Source organism: Haplochromis burtoni, unplaced genomic scaffold, assembly GCF_018398535.1.
Source record: "Haplochromis burtoni strain Fernald_Lab_line unplaced genomic scaffold, NCSU_Asbu1 Contig_111, whole genome shotgun sequence".
NCBI lineage: Eukaryota > Metazoa > Chordata > Actinopteri > Cichliformes > Cichlidae > Haplochromis > Haplochromis burtoni.
The window spans coordinates 158,795-180,500 of NW_024582472.1; the positions used below are offsets into that span (position 1 = coordinate 158,795).

The 21,706-nt window shown below is 43.3% G+C and overlaps 1 protein-coding gene across 2 annotated transcripts in view; it reads right to left on the reverse strand.

The window, feature by feature from the left end:
* znrf3 (zinc and ring finger 3) overlaps positions 1–21,706 on the reverse strand; it is a 64,938-nt gene that overhangs the window by 19,593 nt on the left and 23,639 nt on the right. For both annotated transcript variants that reach the window (XM_005928893.3, XM_005928892.3), the window contains exon 2: positions 10,207–10,329. In XM_005928893.3, the coding sequence (XP_005928955.1) occupies positions 10,207–10,329 (123 nt within the window). The remainder of the gene's footprint in view (positions 1–10,206; positions 10,330–21,706) is intronic.

Sequence of the window (21,706 nt, forward strand, 5' to 3'; positions counted from 1 at the left end):
AAACTAAAGAAGACAGCAGGCCTGGGATGACACACTACATTTGTGCTTTCCTTCCTGCAAGGCTCTTGGCACATAACAGATCAATACTAGTGTTTCTCTCTGACTGCCAAGGATACTGACCTCAAACTAACAAAGTTAAATATTAAAACAGAAGGTCAGGCGGGTTTAGCTGATCACTTTGAAAAAGACTTTTTATCCTTTTTTCAAAAACTGATTCTGTTTATAAATCACTTTTTCTATTGTCTTGCTGGGGGATGCCGCTGCCATTGAGGTGTGCCATTACTCTGGGCGGGGTGTGCTTGGTCTGCAGCATTGTTCCCATGGGTGGTACTTGTCAACTAACATCAATGTAAATTCAAGGTTATTCACTACACCTGTCAGTGGTTTTAATGTTGTGGCCAATCAGAGTACAATATGAATGAATAAACTGTTAGACAGCGTGTGCAGACAGCTTTATTGATTGCAACAGCTGTAACATCAACTGCACGTGAGACGCAGCTGAAAAAGACGGCCAAAGCTCTCGCTCAGTCAACAGCCTTTTTAGCTGCAAACAAAGAGGAAAAACATCTAGTTCTGCCTCCTGGGCTAGCTGCTAACCACAACACATACAGGTGTACCTGCCATACGCAGCCGACGCAGGTGTCTATAAAACATGGATGTAGCTACAGTTACACCAGTGTTTTTTACAAACCACAGATGAGAACGAGACTGACGCTCACATGGTGGCATCTCGTCAGTCGCAAGGCAGCCACCATAAATGCCCTGAAGCTTGTCATCCTTTGTTGTCTATTTTATGCAAAACGCAACCCTAATTTACAAAATGAATATCGTGATGGACTGAAAAAGATTTAAAACTAGTGATTGAAATCATCAACTTACTGGTCAAGCGTTTAACAGGCTACATGAAGTAAAGAAGTTTGGCTGTTTTTCAGTAGACCGCTTTAAAGTCAGTAAGGCAGAGGAGTTGTGCCGAAATTTTTCTTTTTTTTTTCTTCTGCAAAACAAAACAGCAACAGCACAATATTTGCTGTCCCCAGTGTCCACGCTGCTATATTGTGAACTTGCACAACGTTTAAAATGCAACTATTTCAGTCAAGTGGAGGCGTTTCACTAAACTGCTACTTCTCCCCTTCCTGTAATTCGTCTCCAGTTATACGGTTTTTCTCTAATCTCTGACTCGACGCTGCTTTAGGAGACCATGCCCCTGCACGCTTGAAAGAGACAGCGCCGCTGTTGCTTCTCTTTCTTGTAATACGCTATCCTCCTGCTGGTTGGGGGTGTTGCCATTGCCTGCTCACTTCTTTGCCTGGGCAAACAGCAGAGCGGGTCAGGACTTGGCTCTATTCCCCTTATTTTGCATCCTTCTTTTTTTTTTTACTGTTCCTTTCTTCCCCCACTATAAAGCCTAACAGTGGGTCAGCAGAGGAGGATGACTGTGGTTGATTATGTAGAATAGAGAAGAATACAATTCTTCTTTAAATTGGGATACAATGTGACCAATTTGTTGTGAGCACACGGACTTGTCTGCTTAGCTGCGACACTGAAAAGGCATCAACTGCATGTATCCTCCAAATGGAGTAGAGAAGAGATAATTATAATAAGGAAAAGTCTTGATACAACTATTTTCACATATGCAGTTTCACGCCAAGATCCTTTTTGATATGTAAAAATTTCCTTTTAAGTAATCTGGGACAGCTTACAAACCTCAAGACAAAAATCTAAGGACTCGTGAGATGTTTGATGGCACTGGAAAACATAAAAAAGCCTTTTTATTTCTTCTTCCAGTCTTTTCTTCCTCTCATGACTAGATTTTACTTGTTGTGGGCTTCTAAAAAATATTTATATGAAGACACTGGACTTGAAACTAGAACACAGGACCTGCTGCAAATAGGATTTGACCAACCTTTATATTGCATGACCTTAATGCCTCCATATAAAGGTGCGTTTATTCAGCTATTACTGCAATAAAACACCTCACACTGTCATTTCTCAGCAAGTCATCTCTTGGTTATAATATCTTTTGGTCAACAAATCCATTTCTGGATCACACACACCTTGTCTTTCATGTACCTCTATTTTGTAAAAAAATAAATAAATTTACAGATAAATTTGTATTCCTTATATTTATCCGATAAATTTTTCACTGACTTTCTTCTTCAAGTTCTTCTTGCAGCATGTAATCACTTATCCAGATGTTAGATCTTTATTGTTATACTGGTCTCCAGTAAACAATACTAATGTGCTACCCAGAATCTACTAGGTGCATTCCCATTCAATATCCCCTCCCTATCTACATGTTTCTCTTTCTCTTGTTCCATTACCTCACTGTCTGAGGGCACGACCAGCTCCGATGACACTCATACATCAACCCACACACACACACACTCTCGCTTAGGCACACATCACTTCTTCTCCATCTTCTTGTGCTGGACCTAACCATGCCTCCCTGGCAAAGCATGAAAGAAAGTTTGAACCACAAGAACAGGATGCCATTTTCACCCCCGCTAACCCTTCAGTTTTGGAGTCATGTATAGCAGGGAGAGGCATCAGATTAGCTGTGTGGGACCTCGGGGTTTCAGTTTCCAGCTTTTGTGCCAGGCCGTGGGCTCGAGCCGTACAGACAACACGGCCCTGACATACACAGTGAGGCGCGGGACACGAGGATTCTCACGCACACAAGCACATTCCCATACAAAGCAACGGGCTTAGAGATGAAGGGAGAAAAGACAGGGCTTTGCTTGATGTGGGTGGATGTCTGGTCCTATCTTTTCTAAGATTTACTTTTTCCATGGCTCATCTTTTCTTTTGTCTTTTTGCTCACTGTCTGACAGACAAGACAGCTTAAGCTCAGGCTGTTGTCAGACTTTTAAGTAACAATTGTGATAAAGATCAAAAATCAGTGTAAAGGTGGAGAAAATAAAAAGAAACATCCATAGTAGAGCTAAATGCACTTTCTTCTCCCCTCCTCTCTTCCTCCCCCCTTATTTCTCGGCCCCCCTGCCTCATCTTTTCTTTTTCTCTCCCTCCATCTCTCTCTCATCTTAAGTCCCCAGGGCTCCTTTCTCCTCTCTTTAAATAGAGGCCTTAGCTGTGAAGTCTAATAATGGTCATTTGGCCTCCCATTGAAAGCTGGGTAATTCGGCCCAGGGACGGCTCACTTTGAGCCACATGACACAAGGAGCTTCCCAGTGACCATGGAAACGAGCGCAGTGGGACCCCTGGGTCCCTCCAAGTGCCGTGAAACACGGCAAAGCAGTGATTTAGGGGAGAGACTTACTTGGGAAGGGGTGATGGGGGTAAACTGAAGTAGGAAGATGGGTGAGTGTTCCAACACACCCTAAGAGAGAAGAAGCCTGCAGAAGCTTTTTTTATAGCTCCAGTAAAGGTTGAAGACAGTACCCTCTTTTTTCCTGTGGCCTGCATAAAATGGGAGCCAGGGTGATTTTAGGAGCTTTATTTATAGGGTCTTTTATTATGAGTTATAAGCTAAATTGGAAGTATTTCCTCAATATAGGAGGAACTTTGAATGGAGCAACACTGGTAAAAGATTAAGAGCTGCTGTACAAGACTAATGTTAGCCTCAGAAAAAGGAGCAAAACATACAGAACAGAACTGATAGTGAAGTCAAGGCTACACTGAGTCTATATGTAAAATTCAATCATCGGAGTGAAATACATTAGGAAAAAAAAGCTCTCCACGTTCACTTCACCTTGCTACTAGGCATCCACACACAGTGAGGAACTGTAGGTAGAAAATAAGGAGGTTGGAACAGACTGCAAGAAAATAAAAGACTGCAATAAAAAGGTGATGCTGCATTACTATTTACAGGCCACTGGAAACTGCACCATTATTAGTGGTTTGAATGCAAACAGGAAAAAAAAGGCTTGGAAAGTATACAGTCTACAGAATGTCACATGACATAGGCCCTTTTTAGAGAGGAGACTTAAAGCTCAGCGTGTTTCATCGGTCCACTAAAGTGCCTGTTTGCTGTCGATCGCATTTCTAACTTGTCATTTTTATTTTACAGCTTTAATCAACTTTCCAACACAAGTGAGTCACCGCAGTTTTGAATGCTTTCAAAACTTCATTCTTTGCACCGTTATTACCAAGAGCAGGTTCTTGCTGTCTGTGCTGCCTCTGTAACTTGTACACAGGCTGCGAAGGGGATCGTTCTTCTTGCACTTCCAGGTATGAAGCCTTACCCTGAATTGGCAACGGTTCTTATTGTGGGACAGATACGAGACCAAGGACTTCCTGTTTCATCTAAAGGTCAATGTTTACTAATGCAGATCACTTTTAAAAGCTAATTAAAAGCTAGGTTATCTTTAAGGAATATCAGATGGCTTGATGATTGTATTTCTGCAAGTGTAACCAACACACAACCAAATATCTGACTGCAGGTAAACTACAACTGCAAATCAAAAAGCTTTCAGTACCAAAAATCCCATGTTGATAGATTCTAAATGTTCATATGCATATGCTAAAAAAAAGTTTGCTCAGGCTGCGTAAGACTGCGGTCATGACTTTTCCAGAAAAAAGTGACTCAGGCGCTCATTCAGATATAAATCCACCATGTTCAGAGGACGTCAGGTTAATAGAAAAGAGTCTGAAAAGGGGCTAACACAGATAAGAGGGAGAAAGAGAGAGAGGCTCCTGCCTGGTCACAGTGGAAACCTCTCCTGACACCCCACCCGGAAGAGCGGCCAAGATAATATCAGCAAGTTGAGGCGCACACAAACATGAAAGAAGCACCCAAGAGGCAGGCCCCTGAGTGCTCCATGCTTCACAAGATTTCTTTTTTCCTCCCCCCTTTCTTCTCTCCCTGCTGCTCCTCCTCTCTTTTTCAGTTTCTCTTTCTATCCCTCCCTCCGCGCTGCCGCGTTTGAAAGTGTTTGTGCAGAGTGCTTAGGGCGAGGGCCAGGTGGAGAGAAAGCTAAAGAGTTAGTGTGTGCATTTCACCCCATCAGGGTAACACGAAGTTCATCAAGTATTTCCTTTCAGATCTAGAACCTTTCTTTCACGACTTCATGATTTGTTTCTAAGAGCTAATAAGGCTGCACAGAACACTAAGTCCTGAGTGATCACCTGGGTATTATTTCAATCATTTGAAGTCTCAGATAGAATTGCATCTGCATTCAAATGTGTGGAAACTGTTTCAAATTGCAAGCCGTCGAATTCGACAAAAAACGTGTTTCAGTGACAAAAAAAAAAAAAGCAAATCCCTAAAGTTAGGTGAAAACTCAACAAGTTGAAGAAGTTTAGCCTTCAATTCTTTTTCATACTGGGGTCGGCAGAGTTAACGGCTTTGATTTAAACAAAAAGACTGGCTTTCGTTTTGCGGTATTCAACTGAACGGGAATAAGCCCCTGTAAGTTTTAGCACAATCGCAGGGGAAAATTGTCTCATCGATATCATGCATCTTTATGGATCTTCTGAGGAAAAGAGTTCTTTTAAAAACTTTGAACAAAAAGACAAGCTTCGTCATTATCGAACGGTCCCTGTGCAAGTTGCAGATCAATTGCAATTTAACAAAACACTCGGGAGAACGCGGAGCGTAGAACTGCAGCAATTTTCCTTCTTTCTGTTCACGAGGGTCTTTTCTATAACAGAAGGAGTGAAATGAACAAGGCAAAAAAAAAAAAAAAAAAAATGGCGTGAGAAGAGAATCGTTAGAGAATGTGAGTCATTCAGCCATCTTCATCAAAACACAAGCTGATCTGCCAGCCCATTAGGTCTCCGTGTCCATACTGATAAACAGCGGATGAGCCACAGCGTGCACACATTGACAAATACACCCACTGATCAGACAGTATTCGTATGAAAAAGTCTGAAAACAAGGCCACATAGAGCCAGTTCAATCCAGCATGTAAGCTTCTTTACCACACGGCCTGCGGCATGACACCCTACTGGCATTGCCGTGGCCTCGGGATGACCTCTAACAGTAAAGTGTGTAAAACTATAGCGTCTAGGATGGCTAATGTGGCCACAGGCTATGAGCCAGTCGCCAGCAATATCGCACTCATCTGTCTGTAGCCATGTCTTTCTTTTTAATGCCCATCTCTCCCCTTTTCCTCAGATGCACATCATTCTTGTAGCCCTCGTGCACTTTCCCGATCATTCCTTGCCGTCTCTTCTCTCTCACACACACACACACACACACACACACACACACACACACACACACACACACACACAACACACACACACACACAACCACCACACAGACACATTCCACACAAACACACACACACTACACACACCACACACACACACACACACACCACCCTCTCTGCAGCTCTGGCTGAGATGCCAGACACAGTTAGAGTCCAAGAGCCACTTAGCACTAAGACTCAGCAGCTGTTTGCTCTGGCCTGCTGTCCCACAGTGCCAACTTCAGGACCACAGTAGAAAAGGACACACTCCTCTGCCCGCTCACATTGTTCCAGAGAAACTGCTGTTTTAAGATGAAGCTTGTGTGTGTGTCAAAGACAGAGCTGCCCACACAGGATACACTTTTTATGGTGGTATGCCTCTGGCAAAAACTTTAAAGTAGCTGGCTTTATTTCGGGGAGGATATGTCAGTAAAGGTCTCGAAACTTTTCTTGTTGCTCTAGTTATTTTTAAGTGCTTTGTAGTGGCCGATCTCATGGCCAGTCGCGCTCCGCTGCGATGAACTGTTGTTTTTGGCTGGCGTTTAAGGTGGAACTGATCATGGTTCAGAGACAAGCTGGTTAAGGCCAGCACCAGGCCACACACAACAAGCACATACCAGGGAGATTTACATGCTATGCCAGCCAAAAGTCTTGCTTTTCACAAGCAGCAGGGCCGTGTGGGAGGACAGGTTCCATTTTGCTACTTATGTGCATATATAAAAAGAAAATATATATACCATGCTAAATGCAAACCCCAACCACCCACTTACCAAACAGACACATTTACCCAGGTCATCTCTTTGAGACACCAAGTCTCCGAACTCTTTACCTTAATTTTCTGCCCATACACTCTTCTGCCTTCCCTCTCCTGGCTTCCAGGGATGGGGACTTATGTCATGAACACTCGGGCGGGATGAAACGAGGAAAGCCGGCATGCTAACGCCCCGAGTGCGAGTCCAGTGCCCACTGGACTCGCACTGCAGCACTGGAAGAAGAGATCTCTTGCTGGCACTGCAACAAAGACACCGACGGGTCTGCGCCCCCAATGAAGGCCAGTGGCATGATTTCATGTTCCAGAGGAGCTGCCAAAAATTGCAGTGAATGCGTGTGAACAGACAGCGTAGCGAAGACGGGAGGGAGGTCAATTCTGAGAAAGTCGAGCAGCGAGGAGGAAATGACAACCAAGAATATGTAACTGGCTGCAATAAATAGTTCAACATGAAAGAGGATACATGTGTGCAGAGCTGTATGCATGATTTACAACATTTACAAACACCCCAGAGAAAGTTAAGGGTTGATAAGCTGGAGTTACAGAGACGGCGCTGTGAAAGCAACAGGGCAGGCCTTCGGACATAGGACATTATAAACGAGACAAATGCACTTTTTAGCCAAATCTGATAAAGAACACATCAAACACTACATTGAGAGCCCATTTGCTCTCAGTTCTCCTGCTGTTATGGGGAGGGGCTCTAGTTCTGTGGCACACTGAGGTCAGAGGTTTTATAGTCCTGGAGCTCTCACAGGAACCAGACAGGAAGTGCAGGAAAAAACTGTGTACATATATATGACACACCAGCACTTTAGTGAAGTTTGCACATGGACTTCAGAGGCTGGAATGACCGACCCCTTTTCCTGTGTCTTCCTCTACTGCGATTATTTTATTTGTCAGAGCAGTTCTCTACAATAATGAGCTCAACCCGACATCCCTGTGCCACTTAGCTGAATAACCGAGTACAAATCACAAAAGCACAGAGGAGCAATGTCCTGTGTAGCTCCAGCTAAAGACAATCCAAACCAAGAACGAGACTTTACAGCGCTAAACATTTAGCATAGCACTAGAACATCAGTCTGTCCCTACTGTTGGATTCATCAGGTCTCAGAAATGTTTTCTCCATCAAATGTTGCTTTTAAAACTGTTGGAATGATCATAAGGACCCGACGATGCAAGGCCCTTCCTCAAATTCAGCCAACCCTAAACAGAGGAGGGAATGCCCATCAGTGAGTGTTGATCAGCTCCGAAGCACAGCTGGGGGCCCAGTGTTCCCAGACAGTTTATATTTAGACGCTAGGTTTTTGTAATTGAATGGAATCTAAATTGACCAGACAAGACCCTGACACTGTTGGTGGCAAAGTGGCAGTAAAGCACACTTGGGTTCAGTCAGGGGACAGTCTGGTAGGGCGGGAGAAGGGTGGGGGCCGCCGAGCACGAGGCCAGGCCAGGCGGGGTGAGGGTGCAGGAGTGGGCATCGTATCCGGAATGGGGCTGGGCGCGTAGCGGCCTGGTGGTCTGGCTGGCTGGTCGGGCAGAGGGAGCAGACTGGTAGGGGGTAAACACTGGACTGTCTGGCCTGGCAAAAGCGTTTGTGCCAACGCAAAGCACCCAGCTGTGTTCAGGCCCCAGGCGAGGGTTTGTCAAGATGCAACAATGGGCTTTCCCTCCTCTAATTATAGTCCTGGCTGAGTACACACAGAGGAAACAAGAGTGACCTAGAAGTTGGGGAGGCTGGCTAGAGGCCAAAAGGTCACAGGCCAAAGTTCTTGCCATCACCGCTACAGTGTCCCTTAGCAAAAGATCAGATCTAGAATATATAAAAACGGCCAGCTCATTAGGACTCTGCTCTGACCTGGTCCACTAAGCGGAAGGTGTGGGTTTCTCCAACTTGGGGTGTCCCCGTGGCTCAGTTGGCTAAGACACATCCCGCGTAACCACAACATTGTGCATCTGAATCTGACACTGGTGCATACTGTATCCTCCATTCATCCCGTCTCTCCTGTGTTTTTATTTTTTCTTTTAAACATGGTATGAAGGAATAAGCTGACGGGAACGACTGAACAAAAACTATCAACCTCGTTCCGATTCGCTCTCTTCCTTCTGAAAATGCACCTGCTTGTATTAAATTGCTGATCTAATGATACGGACATGATTCGTATGCTTACAGAAAAGGCAAACACACATTCAGCTTTGCGTTTATAGAAAACTGTCAGAATCAAAAACCAGGAGGGGAAATGACTGATGTTTGTGACCTTGTCAGGTTTTTGCTTGTACTTCTAGTACTACAGCCTACTACCTACCATTAAAAATCTGATAGACTGAAAACATATCTGTTTTACCATCTGTTTAAATGTATTATTCACGTGCCATTTCTTCCACTTGTGCTGCTGAAACTCAAGCGTGGGCACGTCGCCACGATAAGGACTACTTAGCTGATGAAATCCAGTTAATGAGTTCTGAGCATAACATTAGTTTTCAGGTCTCAGTGTATGTCAGCTAGAAACCATCATCAAACAAAGTGCACCATTAGGATGTTTATATGGCACGTGGGCTTCTGATATTATGAATGGCTGCTCTCTTTCTGTCACTAGGAATGTACAGGATAAATGAGACTATGGACAACACTCCCTTATTTCATCCTCTGGGGAATGTTGGTACATTCCATTAAGAGGAACACTTAATTAAAGCACGATAAAATACCACTGGAGGTGCCTGGGCACTGGAGGAAGGGAGGGCGGGAGGATAGGGATTGGGGAGGGATCACTACACTCTTGTTCTGACCACAATGGGAAGTAAGAAGCAAAATAAAACTAAACCATCCTTCCATGAATTGTCTCAGTGACTGCACTATATCAAAGCTAAACCCTTAAAGGGATTTTCATCAAATGCAAGGAAATAACTTTTCTTTACTCGCATGTTGACAGGTGACAATCTATTGTAATTTTAGGCAAATAGTAATCAAATTATTAGATATTTGTGCCCCAAGATGGCAAAATCCAAGGTGTTTTTTTGGGCTCTGAATATCAAAGAGTATTGCTAGCTTCTAATTTACAGTGAATTACGGTGTCAAAGTGACTCACCTGCATTGTTAAATGCTGATTTTCATTTTATTGCATGGTTCAACAAACCTGCAGTAGCACAGTAAAGAGCAAGGTGCTGTAATATATTAACTTTCTGAAAGGATAGTCATTGGATGTACATTAACGGGAAACAAAAGGCAAATTCAGAAACTAACACGGTGGCAAAACGGAAACTTGAAAACATAAAAAAGCAGTTCTTTACCTTTCCAAGCACCGTGAGACAACTGGGGTCCAACTCCGGCTGCTCCAGCTTCACCACACCAACCCAGCCATACTCGTATAGGTCCTCTTCATCATTATTATTACATAGTCCCAAAGGATGCATCTGGAAAGACAATAAGATGGAGAAATAAATATTTGTCTCTATGCTACGGAGCTAGTATCACATTAGAAAAGTCAGAATGTGCAACCTTCAAGATTAAAAAATAAAATGTGCATCCGACATACATGATGTATCAAGTTTCAGGGTCTTGGCATCCCCACGTTCTGAATTTGACTCACAAAGAGGTAAATTACAAGCTTAAAGCTGCACAAACATCTCTTGGATGCATTCCTCATATTTATAGGGAATATAATGTTCTTTTAACCTATGATGAAATTTAAAAGCATTAGGCACCTGAGCTATTCTCTGTGTGCTTAACTTATCCAGAATCTAAACATACAGAAGACCTTTTAAAGAACAGCAGCAACATAAGCAAAATCAGGATTTATGTGCTTTCATGGATCTGCTGATCAGGCACATTTTTACTGAATTTCTACTTAGGGAAAGGTGCATTAAGTCTACTACCATTGTTACTGCTGGAAATGATTAATGCTGCTGCCATTTCTATTGTGCTTGTGCATACATGCACAGTGACTGGTTACATTGCATCTTCTCTTCTTAAATTGGAAAGTGAATGTTGACATTTTCTTCGAGCAGCATCAAACATTGTCTATCAGGTAACTTCAGGTGTCAACGCATACACAAGGTCACTAATATGCACCAGTTCTTTGCTTTGCAGAGCAAACACATACACATTGTTTACATATAAAGGAGGGCATAAATCACTGATTGCATTTTTTCAACCTTCTTCATTAAAGTGGAAGATTTTCAAAGAATAAGAACAAAACAAAACAAATTCTGTTCTACAGTTTGACATCAGGAGACGGCTAAAAGCTAATCTAATCACCAATCTTGTGGATGTGCTAGAATGCACTCCCAAAAGATGTGTAAGTCATGAGGAAAATTAAAAGATGATAAAAAAAACAAAAAACAAAACAAATTCATTCTAAGCGTGTAATTACAGGTTATTATATTTTTATTACATTTTATGTGTTATTAAGTGTCCTTCTTTTTCTTCACATACCCACAAAAATATAAAAGCTCTCCAGCACAAAACATTAAGAAACCAAAAAAGGAATGGCCAGAGGACAGCCATGACTGTCAGGCTGTAATTATCAGGAAAAAGAAAAAAGAGAAAGAAAAAAAATCGGATTAAAAACTGTAACCAAGTGGAGTCACCAAAATCCTGGATCAATTCCCCACCTTGGCAACACAGCAAAGACAAGCTCGCGTATTAGCATTAGAACTGGGCCAAATGACCTGCAGGCCGCTTTCGTATTAACCCAGTGACCACGGCACCCCAATCTGTGGCTCCGAGCCTTAGGCTACTCTGGGCCGGGGGCTACTGCTGATGACCCAAGATACCCTTCTTCCACTGGTGAACCCTGACCTTTGAACCCCACTTCATCGCAGAGGGAGCAGGTTGGTTGTGCAGCAGGCCAATTGAAGAGAAATTCAGAAAGTGCCCAGTCACTTCAGTTCCACAACCCTGAGAGGTCAAGCCCCTGACCTGAAGGGGTTTTGGGGGAGGACTTAGCTAATAGTAATGGGGTCAAATGCAAATCAAGTGGACTAAGTTCGAGTCACAGGAAAGGAATGTGGACAACGTGCATCATGCTAGAGCTCCACAAGGTAGCATCTTCTCTTTCTGCCTTTAGGGAGGAAATCTGAATAAGAGGCATCGGCTTTAATAGCACGAAAGCAGACAGCAGAAATCATTTGCTTTTTGAGGTATCAAGGTTAGAATTACATTTAGAAAAACCTAATATGCTCAATTTATGCTCTTTATTTGCATTCCTAGATTGTACTAAAGTAACTTTTGATGATTAAACTTTAGGGATGGTTGATATGGCCCAAACAGAATATCATGAAATTTCAGAGTATTCTCACGATAACGATAAATTTTACGATATGACAAATTACAAAACTACAAAACTTCACAACTTTATTAACCTCATTCTACATGACCCATGTGAGCATAATCCACTGCCTAACTGGGTGACATGTTTACACCATGAAATTAGCATATCATGATATCGTTTTTTGGGACTTTAGAGCAATCTGAAGCCTGATTTAGGCTTCTAATCATTACTTGTATATCCGCTGAACTCATTTGAAACTTTGGCCATTTTTAACATAAGCGTGTACCATTGTTAACATGTCTGACAGAAAGTAAGTATAAGTCTCCTTTCATACTACATACACTTACTTTTCCACGTTTTCTCTCTTATAGCCTGAATTACACCTTTACAGGAAAAAAAAAAAAATCCTCATCCTTGAATCCTCCTCCTCAGACCTCCCACACACAGACAAAAGTACGTGTGCTCAAACATGAAAGCTTAAGCTCCAACATTCAATCACAACCCTTTGAAACAAGTGGATCATTCTTGCAACAGCGCGCAAACACATAAAAAGTCATCACCAAGCGAGGCTTTCCTGACTCAAAACACCTTTTTACACATCCACAGGATGCAGTCACCTTGTCTTTCTGATTTCACATAAAACAGATTTTCAAAGCTGCCCTTTCTCGCGTTGTAGAGCAAAGCTTGCTCGGGTTGACCGTTCGCCTTAGGCTGACAGGAGCAGGCAGGCGGAGCAGGTATACATTACATACACATTTGGTATGATAATTTTAAAGCATATTTTCCCTCTCAGCTTTTGGAGGACGGCAAAATTGAAGGGAAAGACAAAGATTAAAGTGCGTAACTTGGTAAGTTTTCCATTCAACCAGCATCTCCCGACCTGCCCCCCTCCACATGTCATCACTGTACAAATCATACCATCTCATCTGCTCTGTGCATACCGCACACTGCAGTCAACTAAGGTAACATTTTAGATGTTATGTTAGATAAGGTGCAAGCGTGCAGATGGGAAAGACGCAGAGATAGTGTTGTGGTGGATCTACATGAGGACCGGGAAGCGTAGCCCTGCTTGCACTGTGATTATGACCTCCCTCTCCGGCTTGTCTAACAGCTTGGATGGTGGTGGGGAGCCCCGCCTGCGCCCCTGGTCCCTAAACACTAGGCCATTGTGCGGGGGCACTTGGACTCCAAATGGGACAGTGTTGTTGTTGTGCACCATGTTGTTATTTTAGAGGCTGGCCATTGCACCATTATCTCCACCACAGAGACTTTTTTTTTTCCCTTTTCTCAGATGTTGACGTATATGCGTTGATGGATGTGGGGATGGGGAGCAAAAGGAAAAGGAGCTCGGACTTGGATGAGAGATGAGAGGTGATCTTGCAAAGTGGGTCACAGCTACTGGCCGAGCAGACAAAAGATTAACGAGCACATATGCAAACGTGCGTTCACGCACACGCGCAGTTCCATGAACACACAATAAGACAGAGACTGTTCTCTCTTGTGTTCCAACTGCTAGCTTTCCCTGCAAGGCCCCAAAAATCAAACCAGCTCAGCCTGCTGGAAGCACCGAAGTGCTCCACTTTGCTCCGTTGCTTCGTACCCCAGGTTTGGAGGAAAGGCATAAGGCACTCCCTAAGTACCACAAGGGGGCGTCTCTTGTTCTACCCCATCTGTCCTGCCCCTTGGGGAGGCAGCCTTTCACATGAATATCTTGTTACACAAGCCACACTCGCAATAAAGTCCTGGCGGGGATTTGAACTTGGCTTGTCACTCAAGCTAGTCACACCCCCCCACCGACCAATCTTACACCTCCGTCTGGAGAACCACCTGCAGACATTGTTAATATTCAGCACTGGTATAAAATGGAAATTGACGCAAACTTTGTTGTAGCAGTGCACCAGTTCACTCTGGTTGTTATAGCAACACTGGATGAATACATTTCATACTTTAATCTAAATATTTTTCAAACACTTTCACACATTATGACTCATAAGAACATCACACAATCATCTTTCACTCAGAGATCCTTAATGGTCAAACAAGTGACCTGATAACTGTTGGTAATGGGATCAAAACAGAGCCGTGCTCCTTAAAACTCCCACCATCACCACTCGCACCCCCCAAGCTCTCAAAGGAAATCAAAATGCAAGTCACACCACTCAATGCCATTCTTCCCACTCTGTCTGTGACACAATTCGCTCAGCCTTTGATCGTACAACAACCACTTCTGCTGCTTCCCCATCCCGCTTCCCTCCCCTCCCCTTTGCCACACCCCTTTTCCCTCTCTCCTTCTAAATTATTGGTGGCCCCAGTTACAGCCCCCCATTACCCCTTTTCCCTCTTACACGTCCAAGACAGTCGCCCTACCTTGCCCTCGCCACACTATATTGTGCTTCTGTGAAAGTGGTAGTTACATTTTTTTCCCCTGTGCTGTGTATTAATGTGCTTTTTACAAATTCCATTCCCTCTGGTATCCTAACAAGATGAAAAATAGGAATGCTCAACATAAAAAGGTCATAATCAGCACTTTAACTCAACTTAAAAAAAATTTAAAAATCCTGTTTATAACTCTTTCCAATCTATTTTTGACACAGAAAAATAAAAGGCTTTTTATTTTTTGCGACAAAGCACAAACTTCAAAAAGATTACTCTCCAATCGTGCTTTTAGCACCACCAGCAAGGAAAGCCTTGTGAACTGGAGGGGAGCTGATGCTCACAGGGTACCAGAATCTAAAATTCCAAAAGAAGCTGCTGAATTGCATGTTTATTTAAAGTGATGCACTTGCTTGAAAATGGTGCATAACAACAAGCCATCCATACTACAGCACGGCAGGAGCCAAAAACATCAAAAGCAAGTAGGACGGGATGATCCCTGAGCTAAACCGATCTATACATGTTTATAGACTTGCATGTACTGTCTGTTCTTGACACCAATATTTTACTCAATCTGAATTCCAACACTTCCTTTAATGAGCTACAGGCCGCAGACAATAAGCCTCGGTTACAACAAAGTGGAAGTGCACGACAGTTTGTATTTGAAGTTCTTGAAGCTGGCTAAATGATTAACCACGCAGATCTCTCGTTTACCGATTCCGCCTATAAGTTTTGGAAGAGGAGCTGGCACCAATTTCACAAGCACACAAAATCCAGAGGAAGAAAAACCTGGGCAGGAAGCCAGTCCTCGCACCCACCTGCTTCCCCGGTGCCGTGCATGTGTTTACGTATCTCACTGTTTGAGAACAGGCGTAGGGGTTTGTTTGTAGCGTGAAACATATCGGGGTGACCAAGGGGTGACTTATTCACTCCAGTGGAAAAGCATCTCACGCACAGCCCCCGAGCCTTTGACTCAGCCAGGTCCTTCATCCTCCTCACCGCCATCACTACCAAAATACTGTCAACTTCCTGGAATAACACACCGGTTTCTTGTGTTGATGGTTGTGGGGATGGGATGGCAAGGTGGGTATGTCTAATCACGGCTCACAGACTCTCCCCTGGGAACTGTGGTGTCTTTGAGAGTCTCAAAACACAGTCATGAAAATGGCTAAGTCAGACTGGAATGCAACAGGATGTCCAGAGCCAGACAGGCAGAGCGCACACAAAGCTCCACACACAGTTAAACAACCTTGAGCCTCAGTACATCTGCACACATTCACAGTATCTAGCAGTGAAAAACACAACATGAATCATATCATAAGGTTTTACTCAATAACGGTTAACAGCCTTTTATTGAGTATTTCAATTAGAAACTGTTACCTTCAAAGACAACACTGCATAATATGAAGGAATAACATGAATATAGCAATTAAAGTAATAATCTCATGTATTCATAGTAGAATTTATAGCTCACTCTTACTGCATGAAGGTGGCTGATTCTGCAACTAAATTAAACTAATTTTAATTTATAGCTCACAGATTTTTCTAAAAACTATCCATTCAAATCTTCCAGGTCTTTCCAGGAAAACAGCAGTCATAACCACTGAAGATTTTACCAAGTAAACCAAATTAGCAAGTCTAAATTTTTCAGTAACAACTTCAAAAGTCTTCATGCAAACCAGCACATAACATGGATGCTCAATTGTGTAACATCCAGCTAACAAGCCGTGCCAAATCACACAAACCACCACAATGTCAACATAGCACCAGCTCCACCACCAGCCACTTCAAACTGTGGTGTGGTCAGGATGCAGTCAACTTCACCCCCAAACGCCCCTGCAAGCCAGACGTGGAAGGAGACTTCAACCAATTAGAAGCACGCTGGTGTTTTACCCCCCCAGATGTCTTCTGCAAGTGTGTGTACACACAAGCACACCAGCTCTTAATCATAAGGCCGCAAATGAACTCTCTGTCCCAGTAAATGCAGGTCAGACTTCCAGTAAACGTATTAAAAGTGGAAGTATATGAGCTGCAGTTCCTGTGAGCCAATGCGGCTCAAATAAATGGGAAACGCAAATACTCATGAAGGCCGACTCACTCTTAAAAAGTTAGCATTTACAGAAACACAAAAAACAAACAAGCTGAGAACACCAACGACATTTGCGAGGCACAGTTTTCATTCGTATGACCTATAGTAGGTACCTGCAAGGAAAACATAGAAGTAACATCTGACTGAGATTCAAATGTCAAAAGGTCAAGCTGTCATCTGTTTACGTGAGATGCCTCTTTATTTCTTTTTTGCTTCACATCACCTCTATTTAATTATCATGCATTCCCCACTGACTCAGAGAAATTGAATGAACCCTGAGGAGCTCAGACATCACGTTAGACACACAGAGGAAGCCAATCAGTCTGACACTGAGCCTTAATCCAAAAGATGACCCAAAACCCCTGAGTGAAGCAAGCAGTCTACCTCCTCATGCAAGTCGCTTCAGTTCAGGCTTTATGAGGTTAAGCTTCTAGTGCGGGTTGAAACGTGCGTGTTTAACAGACACTCTGAGACCTTACCAGGAGGATTTACACTAAGCGTCCTCAGCTGCAGACAGGTTACTTTAACCATGAGTCTTAGATGGGGACAAATCTGGCTACGCATGAAAAATTAGAGCAAGTTAACCCTGATCTTGAGAATCCAATTAGCTGATTAATTGGGGCGACTGGAGCTGAAGAAGTAGAGTGGGTTGTCTGCTAATTGGAAGGTCAGTGGTTCGATCCCTTGCTCATACAGTCCAAGTGTCAAAGTGTTCTGGGGCAAAATAATGACCCCTACCCACTCAATGCATCCATCAAAGTGTGTGTGTGGTAGCTATGGTTTACTTTGAACTTAATTTGCTCCACAGTACATCAGACTGTGGCTAAACAAAAGTATACGTCAGCGAGTCTTCTGATCCCGCTACACAAGTTCAATGTCAGATCACACTGAGGGGGGTGAGCACAAGAAAGGAGAAAGAGTTTTGAATTGCAGCCTTCTATGTATAGCATGCACAAATAGACTTACAAACTCAAATGCATCCAGTAAAACGCTACACACACACCTCCCCTTTTACAGTCACTCTTTGCCCCTCTCAATCCCTCTCTGCCCCTCTTTCCCAGCACTAGAAATAACTTCAAAGAGGGCTGGTAGCCTTGAGGAGAGAGGGAGCGGGATCCAGTTACAGTGGAGCATCTGGGAGGGCCATACAGGTGGGGCTGACACTCCTCCTCCTGTAACATTATCGCTGTAAAGGGATCCTTCTGCTTCTCCTCTGAAATAATGAAGACTTCCTCCCTTTTGTCTTCTCCACTGGGACCAAAAGAACAATTAGCCAAGCTAGCCATCTTTTATTTTGGTGGAATAAACCAGCCAACAAAGGCAGGGCAATAAACAAAATAATGTTGACAGAAAAAGGATCCAACAATAATAATTACATGTTGGACTGTCAAGGCCATGCCCCAAGCGAGCCAGCTTTGTGATACGAGCCTCAGAGCCGTCATCAACTGTCCGTTTGCCCCCCTCTACTCCAAGTCCACCTCTTAACCTCCCCTGAAAAATCACCTCTACACCATCTTCATAGCAACGGGCAAAGCAAACAAGTGTCATGGTTTCAGTGTGAGCAGGGGACACTGGCAGAGGACACCCAATATCATGTAAATGTCCTGATATGTAGCACAAGGCACTGGGGTTGACAGCTTTAACACTGAGCAGGACGCCGAGCTTGTGACTCTATTAACTCTCGGCGAGTGCATCCCGAAACCATCAATGGCGTGTGTGTGACTGTGTGTGTGTGTACGCACACTCAAAAGTCTCTCTGGTGTCACTTTCAGCTCTTCAGTCTTTAAAACCTAGAGTGACATGAACAAAGGACAGGCTGACAAAGTTCAGGGGTCAACACTGGGTTGGATGGCACCATTTTTTGGGGGGAGGAGTGGAAACAATTGAGATCATGGTGATCAAAGAAAGGAACAACAGCGAGCAAACATATTGTCTCCATGTGCAAGATGCTGCTGTCCTTATGAGGACAATTATGAAAGTAGGTGAACACATGCATAAATTATTTGTCGGCATCAAGGTGCCACTGTGAATTAATTAGCTTGACTAACAGTGTAACAAGCAAAGGGAAATGGGGCTCATTAATTCTATACAGCGCGCAACTGCACAGCTGTAGTACAAAACTCCAACATAATCTTTTTTCCACAACTGTCCTGACAAAGTTCACAAAGTTGTAGATGGTGTCGCCAAAATAATTATTCGATCAAATCAAGGTGAAAAATCCCAAAGTGACACAATTCTTAGTCATCATGTGAAACAAAGAAAAGCATCTGATTTGGCCACATTTGAGAAGCTGAAATCAATTTGGACTTTTCATTTACTTGTTAAATAATGTACAGGATCTATGTACTATATGCATTGCCCTCAAAACATCAGCTATTGATGGCACTCGCAACAATAAAGTGAACCGTGATCAGCATTTCAGAAATTAAGCTGAATACATCAGATAGTTACCTAGGCAACCAGAAACCGGAAATGTCCACTAGCAATCAGCTGTCAGCAACAAGGTGATGCGCTACAAGAAAATGTTTTCTTGTGTAGATGCCTCTTAGATCTCAGTACCACAATAAAGCAATCATGGCCACGACAACACAGCACTAAATACATGCCAAGTATTTAAGTTATAGCTACGTGGCTAACCACCTCCATCCTGCATCACTCATGGCTACGAAAGAAAGCTATTATTAGTTAGCAACCGCTAGACACCTTGGCTTTACGTTTATATTATTTATTACAGACTGCAATCAAGACAGAACAGATGACTGCACCTCCCTCATCCTGGTTCTGCTGGAGTTTTCTTCCGGTTGAAAAGGATTTTTTCTTTCCCACTGTCACCAACAGCTTGCTCACAGGAGGTCATCTTATTGTTGAGGTTTCTTTCTAATATTGCTGGGTCTTACCCAACATACCATATAATATAAAGCACCTTACGGTGACAACTACTATCAATTGTTTTATATAAATAAAATGGAATTACAATGACGCATCTAATCAGGACAGTGTTTTGCTATAAGAGAAAGCTTGCAATTCAGCTGAGTTAGGAAAACTATCCGGGAGAAAGCTGGCTCCATTTTGATCCTCAAAACTAAACAATGGTTTCTGAATTAATGATGCAGAACATAATTTCGCCCCATCAAGTTCCCACTTGACCAGATGGGCTTCACTCCAAATGATCCCATTCATCTGGCTAACGTCAGCTTACCTACTAAATCCAACAATTGCTTTTGCTTGCAACTCAATGTAGCATCTAGCTGAACAGGCTAAGCTGGTTTTTATCATTTTAATTCAGAGCACCGCCCCCCTTCCTTGTGTTGTTTTTGTATTGTTGCTGGTCATTTTTTTTGCCGTTTATTACTAGTGGGCTCGATTTCTACATTAACAATAGCTGGTACTGCTCACTTTGAACACTGCAGGGGATAAAAGACACTTTGAGAAATGGAACTCAGGAGTAAGGACAAAAGTCACATCCTTCAGATTTTTGTGGCAAATGTGACCACAAAAATCAGTTGCCTTTTAATAGTTCACACCCTATTAAAAGGCAACTGAGAATGCTGAGGAAGGTTGCATTAAAAAAAGCTTTTAATACATTAAAAAAAAAGAACAATAAGCACTTAAGTGTTTTTGATTGTGTTCCACATTACCAGCATTAAGTGCTCATGGATTGTTATTATGTTTACCACCAGCACCACCCCAAATATTAGTGGTATCCCCTGCTGCAGCGAGCCCGGCTCGTCCTCCTTCAACTCTCTCCATAAAACAAAAGTCAATGTCACTACTTAATGAGCAGTGATTAATAATGCTGCAGAATGGCCACTGAGCCTAGGGAGGAAGGAGGGTGAGCATGCTTGGCGCAGCCTGCCTGCTCTATGTGTGCATGTGTTGGAGGGCTAAGGGGTTGAGGCTGCTAAAAGTGGACTGAGCGGAGGATTGCAGTCATCAACACCTTGGCTATGAGTAGCCTTTGATGTTGTGCGGCATCTTTGATGGCCCCGGCTATGGAGGAATGTTACTCCCCCCACCCTAAAAAGCTTGCAGAGCTGTGGAATGCGATGCAAGCTGCTGCCGCTTGGCCCGCTGGAATGGGATTAGCGTATAGGCCCATGCTACCCTTCCCCTCCTTTACCCCTCCCTTCACCCTGCCCTCAAATGTCCAGCACGGCAGCAACTTCATCCAGACCCCGAAGTTTAAGCATTCATCAACCCTTTTGTATTTAATTAGTCAGAAAACACAGTAAACCTCACAAACATTATTTTAAAGACTTTTAAGTACGAGCATTTTCGTAATCTGTATTTCATTTATGATGTAAAGAATGAGAATACAGGCGAACAAGTAAACAAAGCTTTGCTCGGGACTGTGAATTCAACTTTATGATCGTCACATCAGACTTTGATCAATAGCAGAAAACTGCCAAATTTTGGACATGCAGTACGTGAAAGAAGAAGCAGAGACAGCTTATGGAGCTCGTGCTTGTCTGTAGCAATGCAGCATCAGAAAGATGCTTTCAGATATGCAGTTTAGGCGATGGAACCACTTCAGATGACCAAAGTCACTTGTGAAATTTGTATAGCAACCTTGGCATATCAAAGCAGAGAGCCAAACGTTAAATCAGCGAGAGACGATGGTCTCCACAGTGTTGGGGTGTGCGTGCGTATGTGTGACAGTTACAGTGTGAGATGAGTATTATAATCCAGCTGCTCTCAAAGGAGGGATACAAGGCTTTCTCCAAAGGTCAGGTTCATTTTGTCCTCGCACACACTTAATGTAGCGAATGACCTTCTGCACGACAACTGCACAAACAAGCCGTTTTGGCCTTGCATGCCGGTGTCTGTCAGGGCTTGGCTAGACGAGGCCAACCTGAATATTGGCTCACACCACACAGTGTGTTTGCAGAGGATTGCAGCTCCCTGCCAGTCAGAGCTGAGAGGAATGTGAACTGGACTTACAGTACATGCGCATGTTCACACACTTAAATGAATGTGTACAAAGTGGGTTTCATACAGTAAGAGCTACTCACCCCCCCCCTCCCTTCCACCTTACCTCTGCTTCCCCCTGTGGCCA